General features: G+C 45.2%; 1 protein-coding gene across 8 annotated transcripts in view; it reads left to right on the forward strand.

The window, feature by feature from the left end:
- The window catches only part of LOC132405962 (nuclear factor 1 C-type-like), a 474,435-nt gene that overhangs the window by 268,995 nt on the left and 193,555 nt on the right, over window positions 1-11,885 (forward strand). For all 8 annotated transcript variants that reach the window (XM_059991009.1, XM_059991010.1, XM_059991008.1 and 5 more), the window contains exon 3: window positions 6,904-6,975. In XM_059991009.1, coding sequence (XP_059846992.1) covers window positions 6,904-6,975 — 72 coding nt within the window. The remainder of the gene's footprint in view (window positions 1-6,903; window positions 6,976-11,885) is intronic.

The raw sequence follows: 11,885 nt of genomic DNA on the forward strand, positions 1-11,885 counted from the left end.
AATGCTACTTGCCTATTTTTATTGTCTGCACGATTTGAATTTTTGCGTCTTCTTGCCATTTGGCTGTTTAAAGGTCTTTTTGCATGGGTTCTTTTGGGTTTCTTGTCTTGTGGCTGCCTGTGAGCAGACAAATCTCAAGGTTGTATACTGTAGACATACTTTGATAAATAAATTTAGTTGAACTTTGAAGGCAGGAGTTCCTATCCTGGGGTCCACGGTACCCTTGCTTAATGGTATTGGTCCATGGGATAAATAAGGTTGGGAACCCCTGTTTTAAGGTGAGTGGAGGAAGGCACATGGGGGATGTCAGAGGTTAAGATTTTTTACACAGAGAGTGCAGGTACACACTGCAGGGGTGGTGGATACATTAGAGACATTTTAAAGACTGTTACATAGGCACGTAGATGTAAGAAAAATAGAGAGTTATGAGCTATGTAGGAGGGAGGTGTTAGATTGAGAAGGTCAGCATAATATTGAGGACAAAAGGGCCAGTATTATACTGCACTGTTCTATGTTACGTTTTCACATTCAGGAATAATTGTATCCAGTGTTTGTTCTAGGGACTTGCAAAAATACTGAACAAATAATTCACGGGTTATTCAGTTAGCTTTACTTTTACAGACATCGTGAGCATCATGTGGTAGATGCTGACAGTTTACAATAACTAATCTCAGCAGCTGCACCATGCTCACCAGGTGTCAGACCAACACACATTGCCGCTGTTGGTTTATACTGGAGGGAACTTCAAAGTGGAGATGAGATTAGATCAGATTAGATCTACTAGTCACATGTACGTCCAACCGTACAGTGAAATGTGTCACTTGTGTCAACAACCAACATGGTCTGTGAATGTGCTGGGGGAAGCCTGCAAATATTGTCATCTTTCTGGTGCCTACGTAGCATGCTGCAATTTGCTAATCCTAACCCATACATCTTTGTGATGCAGAGGAAACCAGAGCGCCCGGAGGAAACACATACAGTCAGGGGGAGAACGTACAAACTCCTTACCAACGGTGACAGGAATCAAATCCCAATCAGTAATTGTTTGCACTGTAAAGGGGGATGGTCAACCCAGGTTGTGGGGGAGAATGGTCAACTCATTTCAACCTGTGCATTCAAACATATGAGCTTCCCATCTCAGCATGCAGTTATCCTTAATGAGTTGAGTATATTAGTATCATTATCCAGAGGTTTTAAGGTATATAATGGTCTCTCATGTGAAAACTAAACCCAGCGTAAATAGGTTTACTGTTTACATGTGAACAGGCAGTGTAAATGGTTCAGAATGGACTAGATGGGCCAAAGTACCTGTTTGTATGACTCTATATTATATATGATGTTCTCTTCAGTAATTTGTGTAGATCAGTGAGGCCCAGGAGGAACAGAATACAAGTTTAATTATCATTCAGTTGTACATTGAATATAGCCAAATGAAACAGTGTTCCTCTGGGGTCAAGGTGCAAAGCACAATACCAACTGTCATCCACAGTATAAGGCACAGATAAGGCAACGGTAAACATACAGCCACACAAAAACAATTATATGGCCCGTCCCTGAGTGACATGCCCTGTAAAATGATGGTGTATGGTTGTTTTTGGTAAGAACAAGCAGTTCTCAGCAGTCCACAGGCGAATGTACGCACACATGCAGTCCAACTTGTCCTCCAGTGAGGGAACACTGGAGAACAGCACCAACAGAAGAGGCCAGCCTCAAACCCAGCAGTGGTGCTGCATCACACCACCTCTGGTGTCTCCCATCCTGGCAGCTGCAACAGGCAAGTCCCCTGCTTCAGGCCTAGTCCTCACTTCAACTGTGGCCATGCAGCTCCCACGCTGCCTGTCTCACCATAAACAAGGAAATAGACTTGCAACATTTTACATTATCAATGTCCATCAGAGTCTTGTAATCACAAGAAAAATGATTAAGGCAATCGCTCACTGTCAGACTACACACTGCCTTCGCTGTAGCAGACAGAAACTTGGTCCACACCAAGTCCAGCCAACAAACCTACTCAGTTCTCATCTCAGTTTTTATTTTCTGTTGCCGGCAGCTACTGTTTTTAGAAAGAAAAGATCAGCTTTATTTATCACATATACATTGAAACATACAGAGAAATGCATCATTTTCATCAAATCAAATCGTTGAGTATGGAACCACACTTCCGGCACCAACAACGCAAGCACACAACGCAAAACTCTACCCAGTACGTCTTTGGAATGTGGGAGGAAACCAGAGCACCAGGAGGAAATACAGCTGGTCACATGGAGACTGTACAAACTCCTTCCAGACAGTGGTGGGAATCAAACCTCAATGTTACAGCTGGTGGGGCAAAGTGTTATTCTAACCGCTACGTTACAGTGGTGTCCTTAAGAACAAAAAGCGTTTGCTTTTTGACATTCTTGCAGCTAGTGTCACAACCCATGGATAACTGCTGTCCTTTGCTAGTTACTTTTCAACTAATTGTAAATAGTGGGGGAGGTAGTTGTTAGGCTTCGGTGGAACATAACAAGTAATTTGGAGAATATTAGCACCACCTGCTGCTAATCTGCACGTTATGTGGCAGAAACCTAGTCAGTATTTTTTTTCATAGTTGCATTCTGGTACCAGCCTAGTAGTGTAGAGGTTAGCGCAGTGCCTTACAGTACCAGTGAAAGGGTTCAATTCCCACCACTGTCTGTAAGGAGTCTGCACGTTCTCCCCAGCACCACATCCAGCTTCCTCCACAATCCAGAGGTGCACCAGTTAGTGGATTAATTGGACACTTGGGTGGAATTGGGCAGCATGGGCTCGTTGTGCTGGGCAGGCCTGTCACCATGCTGTATCTCTACAACAATAAATAAAAATAATGTGCCCTTTTGAAGCAATTTCAAAGGCAAAATAAATGTAAAAACACATCAAAAATGTGGCATTTTAGTTGAGAAAAAAATAAAATATCTGAATTGGCTGTGTACTGAATATAATGTAATTATATACAACTATTTCACCACATGTTCATCGACTTGTTTCAACACGGTTTCAATTTTCAAGTTATTCCAGGCATAAACCGTGTTGTATAACCATTTAATAATTGGGAAATTTATATCATGTAACCAGAATAGAAAGTCTGTGGATCTGATCGTGAGTATTGGGTGACCAGAACTGAAACCAGCATCCAGAGTAGGTAACGAAGATACACTTTTCTCACTGGGATCATTTGCATCAGCCCCAACAACACCTCGTCGTATCATTAGGTGTAGGAGCAGATTTAGGCCATTCAGCCCATCAAGTCTCCTCCTCTATTCCATCATGGCTGATTTATTTTCCTCTCAACCCTATTCTCCAGCCTTCTCCCTGTAACTTCTGATACCCTGACTAATCAAGAACCTATCAACCTCCACTTTAAATATAGAATCAAAATTAGGTTTAATATCACTGGCATTATGTCAGGAAATTTGTTGTTTTGTGGCAACAATGCATTGCAATGCTTAATAATAAAAACTGTAAATTACAATAAGAAATATATATACAGTAGCGTGCAAAAGTCTTAGGTACAGCTATATAACTAGGGTGCACTGTACTGTATTTGTCAACATGAAGCAGAGAGTGAGTTTGTAAATCTGTTGGGTATGGCCAGGGTGGGGTGCCATGGGAGATGTGTGGGACAGGTGGTAAAGAAGGAGTGCAGGGAGCAAGGGGTGGCATGGGTGCCAACACACCCAGCCCTGAGACACCAGCCAGGGTCATTTGATTCCAAACAATTGGCCCTGCTCCCTTTCCCTTTTCCCAATGATGGCTCCTCTCTCCCTGCCCCCTTCCCACTCTCAGTCCACAATGGAGACCAATATCAGAATCGGGTTTATCATCACTCACATACGTCATGAAAGTTGTGGTTTTTTTGCAGCAGCAGTACAGTGCAATGCATAAAATTACTACAGTTCTGTGCAAAGTGAGTTGTACATTCAAAAATGACTTGGCCTCCACAGCTGAATTTAGCAACAAATTCCACTCATTCACCACCCTCTGGCTAAAAATATTCCTCCGCATCTCTGTTCTAAAGGGACATCCTTCTGTACTAAGGCTAGCATTCGTAAAAAGCTGAAACCACTTCTCAGGGATGATGAACTGGGAGTATCGTCAACTTTGACTATCTCGATCAGTTCTAAATTGAACTGGAATGAGATCCTCTGCCTATGGAACTCACATTCTGTTTTGATCTGGCATTATGCTGCTGAAACTCAGAATATCTGCATGTTACAGAAGATATGGGGTTACCTACCAGTGGTAAATACTACCTGTGGCCACTTTATTAGGTACAGATTCCCCAAAGGTTAACTTGCAGGTTGAACCAATGATGGGGAAGGTTAATGCAATGTTAGCATTCATTTCAAGAGGACTAGTTCATCAAAGCAACGATAAGCTGCTGGGCATTTATAAGGTATTAGTAAGGCCTCACTTAGAATACTGTGAGCAGTTTTGGACCTCTTATTTAAGAAATAATATGCTGATATTAGAGAGGGCCCAGAGGTTCAGAAGCAGCAATTTATGTACTGACTCACTGGAACTGAAGAATTGGAATTCAGGGGAGATCTCACTGAAACCTTCTGAAAGGCCTAGATAGAGTATATGTAAGAAGGTAATTCTTTTGGTAGGGGAGTCTAGGATCAGAGGACACAGAATAGAGGGACTTCCATTTAGAATGGAGATGAGGAGGAATTTCTTTAGCCAGAGGGTGGTGAATCTGTGGAATTCGTTGCCACAGGGAGCTGTGGAGGCCAGGTTCATTTAAGGTGGAGGTTGAGAGGTTCATGATTAGTCAGGGCATGAAAAGTTACGGAAGGAAGGCAGGAGAATGGGGTTGAGAGGGAAATGGATTGGCCATGATGAAATGGTGGAGCAGACTCGATGGGGTGAATGCTGCTCCTACGTCTCAGGGAAAGTGGCTTTCTGCTGCTGTAGCCCATTCACTTGTAGGTTCAGAGTATTGTGCATTCAGAGATGCGCCACTATCTGAGTTACTGTCAGCTTGAACCAGTCTGGTCATTCTTCTCTGAACTCTCTCATTAATAAGGCGTTTTCACCCGGAGAACTGCCGCTCGCTTGACAGCCCTCTGAGGTTAGAGCTTCCACAGGGTCAGACCCTCAAGCTGATAACGTTATTGCTTCACCTTTCCCTGGCCCACTCCCATCTGTTTTTAAGGATGAGCTTTATTTGTCACGTATACAGTGAAGTATGCAATGAAATGCATCATATCCGTCAATCACTAACACAGCCCGAGGTTTGCCACAGTCTGCAAGTGATGCCATTCCTCCAGTGCCAACGTACCGTGCCCACATCTCACTAACCCTAACCTATGTGTTTCTGTAATGTGGGAGGAAACCGTAGCCCTCGCAGGAAACCCGCACAGTCACAGGGAGAATGTGCAAACTCCTTACAGAGAGTGCGCAGGAATTGAATTCTGATCACTGCTGCAATATGCTACCAGAGGCATAATACAAGTTGAAACAATAACATTGAAGAAGAAAGTGCAAACAACAGCTACTGAGAAAGTGTGGTGCAGGTAGACCACAAGGTGGAAGGCCAAAAGTTCACCTTATTGTACCCCACCACACCGACCATGAAACACAGTTCTCCAATTTTCAGTTGTTTTGGTTTTGTTTAGTGATCTTTCTCAAGCTGATCAATGGCACTGAAGTCAAGTCAAGTTCAAGTTTGTTTATTGTCATTCAACTGCACGCATGCATACCACTGTGGTGAACTACATATACCTGTCTGGACACACCCCCTGCTGACTGCCCCTGTGGCTCCACCCACAGACCCCGGTATAAAGGCGATTGAGGCCTGAGCCCAGCCTCTCAGTCTCCAGGATGTAGTATGGTGGTCAACCACTGCTTGTTCCTTCTTCCAGTCAATAAAAGCCGATATCTCGCCTTACGTCTCAGAGTGAGTTATTGATGGTGCCTCAACCACCAAATGAAACAACGTTCCTTCAGCCAACACAGTACATATAATTCACACACACAGCACATCAAATAATATTACTACTAGTAAATTAACAAATACTAAAGCAACACACACAAAATGCTGGAGGAACTCAGCAGGTCGGGCAGCATTTATGGAAATGTCAACTATCTGTTCATTTCCATAGATGCTGCCTAGCTGCCTGAGTTTCTCCAAAGTTTTGTGTGTGTTGCTCTGGATTTCCAGCATCTTTTATTAAAAAAAATAAGGTGAATTTATGATGCAAGTTAAAAAGTAAACTGGCGCATCTTTTGTGACGGCAGTGAGTTCAGTAGTCAAACGGCTTGGAGGAGGAAGCTGTTTCCCATCCTAACAGTCCTGGTCCTAATGCTACGGAACCTCCTGCCTGATGGTTGGAGGTCAAAGGGATGGTTGTACTGGTGAGAGGGATCAGTGACAATGACGTGGGCCCTGCATACTCAGTGCTCCTGATAAATATCTCTGATGGACGTGAAATGTGGAATACGTTAAGTAGACATGGTACAGCCCTTTAGTTTATGGCACCTAGGATTGTTACTGTAGTGAGAGTGAATAGTTCTGAAGCATCAGAGTCGGTGTGTACATCAGAGGTGGTATGGTGCGACGTCCATTCTGGACACTGTTGCTCAGCAGAAAACAAGCCGACTTGTTTCAATCTGTTCGACTGCACATTTCTGCAACATTCTTGGCCTCAGGCACTTGGACTATATTTTCTTTGTGACTGTATTTTACTGATATCTTATATGTGCTATGTGTGCCTTGTGCTGGGTATGACTGCTGGTGCTGTGTTTTGCATCTTGGCCCTGCAGTAATGCTGTCTCATTTGGCAGCATTCATGGGTATTCATGTGTGCTTGAATGACAATTAAACTTGAACTATGAACTATGAACTGCTTTTCCCTCATTCGAACCATCTTTTTCTTGCAGAATCGGAACAGAGTGGCAGCCCAAGGCCTGCTATTGGCTCTGACGCTGAAGATACCAAGACAGGAACAATTGGTGAGTTACTGACGTAGCTAGTGTAAATGTATGAATACAATCACTGGCCACTTTATCCAATACCCCCTCTTACCAATAAAGTGGACACTGAGAGTATGTTCCTGGTCTTCTGCTTCTGTTTCAAGGTTCAATGTGCTGTGAGTTCACAGATGCTCTTCTGCCCGCCACTGTTGTAACGCGTAGTTATTTGAGTTACTGTCACCTTCCTGTCGCAAACAAGAGAAAATCTGCAGATACTGGAAATCTAACTAACAAACAAAATGCTGGAGGAACTCAGCAGGCCAGGCAGTATCCATGGAAAAGAGTACAGTCTTTTCAGCTTTCAATGGAGAAGAGTAAAGGTTCGGACCAAGGCCTTTCAGTAGTACTGGAGAAAAAAGATGAGGAACCATGATTGGGGGGGGGGGGGGGGAGAGAGAAACACAAGGTGATGGGTGAAACTGGGAGGGGGAAGGGTGAAGTAAAGAGCTGGGAAGTTGATTGGTGAAGGAGATACAGGTCTGGAGAAGGGGAAATCTAATAGGAGAGGACAAAAGGCCATGGAAGAAAGAAAAGGGAGAGGAGCACCAGAGAGAGGCAATGGGGAGGCAAGGAGATAAAGTGAGCGAGGGAAAGGAGGATGGAGAATAGTGGGGGGGTGTGGTAGTGGTGTCGGGGCAGGGGATGGCAAAGGGGAACCACAAGTACTCGTCGATAATATTGAGAAAATAGACATTGCGGTCGGTAGAGGGAAGGGGGCCCTTAAAGTCAACACTCAGTCGCTCAAAAGGGCGGGTGGCCTTGACAAGTTGCGCCATTTCAGGACGGTAGAAGTGCAGTTTGCACTCAGCGCAGATTTGGCAGTCCCTGGTCATCGTCCTGATGTCCTCCAGGGAGTACGGCAGGTTCCGGGCTTACACGAAATGGTAAAATCGGGTGACCCCCGGATGGCAAAGATGTGCATGAAGGGCGTATAGCTGGTCGAGCTGTGCGCTAGCACACGTTCCCCGGGATAGGGCATCAGGGTCTGCCAGGCCGGTACAGGATATCATAGTTGTAGGTGGAGAGTTCTATTCTCCACCGCAAAATTTTATCATTTTTGATTTTGCCCCGCTGTTGGTTGCTGAACATGAACGCAACCGAGCGCTGGTCGGTCAGCAAGGTGAACTTTCTTGCCTTTACATCTCAGAGTGAGTTATTGATGGTGCATCGGCGGGGTCGGGGGGGGGTGCAGCATTACCGGAAGTTTGAGAAATCAATGTTTATGCCATCGGGTTGGAGGCTACCCAGACAGAATATAAGGTGTAGCTTCTCCAACCTGAGAGTGGCCTCATTGCCACAGTAGAGGAGGCCGTGGACTGACCTGTTGGAATGGAAATGGGAAGTGGAATTAAAATGGGTGGCCACTGGGAGATCCCGCTTCATCTGAGACGAAGCGTAGATGCTCGGTGAAATGATCTCCCAATCTACTTCAGGTCTCACGACTACACAGGAGACTACACCAGGAGCAACAAACACAGTAAATGACCCCAACAGACTCACAGGTGAAGAGTCACCTCACCTGGAAGGACTGTTTGGGGCCTGAATGTCAGTGAGGGAAGAGGTGTAGGAGCAAGGGTAGCACTTGTTCCACTTGTAAGGACAAGTGCCAGGAGGGAGTTCAGTGGGGAGGGATGAATGGACAAGGGAGTCACATGGGGTGCGATCCCTGCAGAAAGCAGAAAATGGGCAAGAGGGAAAGATGTGCTTGGTTGTGGGATCCCATTGGAGATGGCGGAGTTACGGAGAATTATGTGCTGGATGCGGAGGCTGGTGGGGTGGTAGGTGAGGACAAGAGGAACCCTATCCCTGGTGGGGTGGTGGGAGGATGGGGTGAGGCTAGACCTGCTCAAAATGGAAGAGATGCAGTTGAGGGCAACATTGATGGTGGAGGAAGTGAAGCCCGTTCCTTTGAAGAAGGGGGACATCTCCTTTGTTCCTGAATGAAAAGCCTCATCCTGAGACAGAGGTATTAGAGAAGGGGGTTAACCCTAACCCTAATCCCCCTCCAGTTTCATATAGTGTTTCTCCCTCCCCTCCCTTCCCCACCCTCTAATCCCAAACCTGCATCATTTTTCCCAGTCCTGCTGGTAGGTCTCGGCCTGAAACATAGATTTCCACAGATGTTGCCTGGCCTGCTGAGCTCTTCTAGTATTTTGTGTGTGTTACTATCACCTTCCTGTCAGCTTGAACCAGTCTGGCCATTCTCCTCTGACCCACAGAACGACCACTCACTGGATGTCCTTTTGTTGCTCGCACCATTCTCTGTAAACTCTAAAGACTTGTGTGTGAAAACCCCAGGAAATCAGCAGTTTCTGAGATACTCAAACCACCCTGTCTGGCACCAACAATCATTCCACAGTCAAAGCCACTCAGATCACATCTCTTCTCCATTCTGATGTTTGGTCTGAACAACACCTGAGCCTCTTGACCATGTCTGCATGTCTTTACACATTGGGTTGCTGCCACGTGATTGGCTGATTCGATAATTGTACTAACATACAAGTGTACACAGTGAAGTGGTCACAGAGTGTAAATGGGGGCAAATCCTGCCATTAGTTTGATATACCCATCCTTCCCTCCTCCCCCTCCCTGACCGATGCAGAAAGAGACAGAATGCTGGAGCAGCTCGGTGGATCAGGTTACATCGGGGGAGGGAATTGAACAGTTATCGATTTGGATTGACAGACTCTACATTTGGATGCGTCATCACCACCTCCTGACCCCATGAGTTCCTCCAGCCTGCTGATGTAGAAAACAGTTCCCTTTCCCACAGTGCGACTCTTTAGTATTAGTATCCCAGAGTGTTCGGAACTTTGAATTCAAGGTGTTAGTTATGTGTTCATTACTTGAGCACCATTTGAGTTAAAATCTTGAATTGACGCAGCATTTAGCTCAGCACTGAACTGTCTCCGTGGCTGTGGGCTCACATTCGGGCTCTCTGCGGCTCAGCTTCTGTGTAATATCTGTTTTGCTTTTTTATTGTTTGAAAGATTTGTTCTTGTTTTGCACATTGCACGTTTGTAGTAACGTAGAAACATAGAAAACCTACAGGACAATACAAGCTCAAAGTAATCTGCAGATGCTGGAAATTCAAACAACAACACACTCAAAATGCTGGTGGAACGCAGCAGGCCAGGCAGCATCTATAGGGAGAAGCACTGTCAACGTTTCGGGCCGAGACCTTTCGTCAGGGCTTCTCCCTATAGATGCTGTCTGGCCTGCTGTGTTCCACCAGCATTTTGTGTGTGTTGAACAATACAAGCTCTTCGGCCCACAAAGCTGTGCTGAACATGTACTTTAGAAATTTCCTAGGGTTACCCATACCCTCTATTTTACTAAGCTCCATGTTCCTATCTAGAAGTCTCTTAAAAGACCCTATCATATCCACCTCCACCACCATTGCCGGCCACTCATTCTACACACTCACCACTCTCTGCGTAAAAAACCTACCCCTGACGTCTCCTCTGACCCTACTTCCAAGCTCCTTAAAACTATGTCCTCTCATGATAGCCATTTCAGCCCTGGGGAAAAAGCCTCTCATCATCTTATACACCTCAATCAGGTCACCTCTCATCCTCGGCTGCTCCAAGGAGAAAAAGCCAAGTTCACTCAACCTATTCTCATAAGGCATGCTCCCCAATCCAGGCAACATCCTTGTAAATCTCCTCTGCATCCTTTCTATGGCTTCCACAGCCTTCCTATAGTGAGGTGACCAGAACTGAGCACAGTGCTCCGAGTGGGGTCTAACCAGGGTCCTATAAAGCTGTAACATTACCTCTTGACTCTTAAACTCAATCCCACAGTTGATGAAGGCCAATGCACCGTATGCTTTCTTAACCACAGAGTCAACCTGCACAGCAGCTTTGAGTGTCCTATGGACTCAGTCCCCAAGATCCTTCTGTTCCTCCACACTGCCAAGAGTCTTACCATTAATACTATATTCTGCCATCATATTTGACCTTCCAGAATGAACCACCTCACACTATCTGAGTTGAACTCCACCTGCCACTTCTCAGCCCAGTTTTGCATCCTATCAATGTCCTGCTGTAAATTCTGACAGCCCTCCACACTAACCACAACACCTCCAACCTTTGTGTCATAAGCAAACTTACTAAACCATCCCTCCACTTCCTCATCCAGGTCATTTATACAAATCACGAAGAGTAAGGGTCCTAGAACAGATCCCTGAGGAACTCCACTGGTCACCGACCTCCATGCAGAATATGACCCATCTACAACCACTCTTTGCCTTTTGTGGGCAAGCCTTTCTGGATCCACAAAGCAATATCCCCATGGATCCCATGCCTCCTTACTTTCTCAATAAGCGTTGCATGGGGAACCTTATCAAATGCCTTGCTGAAATCCATATACACAACATCTACTGCTCTACCTGTTGTGTGGGTTGTTTCGTGGATTCTATTGTGTTTCTGTGTTTTGTGGCTGCCTGCAAAAAAGCGAATCTCAAAGTTGTATATGGTACTCATACATTGAACTTTAATGAATCTGTCTCAAAAATAACATGTACTCCAATTTGTGCATAATAATCTCACCTGCCTATCACCTCCCCCTCGGTCCTTTCCTCCTTCGTTTTCTCCTATAGACCACTCTCCTTTCCTATAGATTCTTTCCTCTCTAGCTCTTTATTTTTCTAACACATCTGGCTTCACCTATCACTTTTTAGCAGTCCTCCTTCCCTCCCCCACCTTTTAATTCTTTAGTCTTTGTCTTTTCTTTCCAATCCTGATGAAGGGTCTTGGCCGGAAGTGTCAACTGTTTATTAATTTCCATCGATGCTGCCTGACCTGCATCGTGTGTGTTTCTGGATTTCCAGCATCTGCAGACTATCTCATGTTTATAATATTCTGCTGTTTGCTTTGTGAATGCTTAAT

This window comes from Hypanus sabinus, chromosome 16, assembly GCF_030144855.1.
Source record: "Hypanus sabinus isolate sHypSab1 chromosome 16, sHypSab1.hap1, whole genome shotgun sequence".
In the NCBI taxonomy this organism is placed as follows: domain Eukaryota; kingdom Metazoa; phylum Chordata; class Chondrichthyes; order Myliobatiformes; family Dasyatidae; genus Hypanus; species Hypanus sabinus.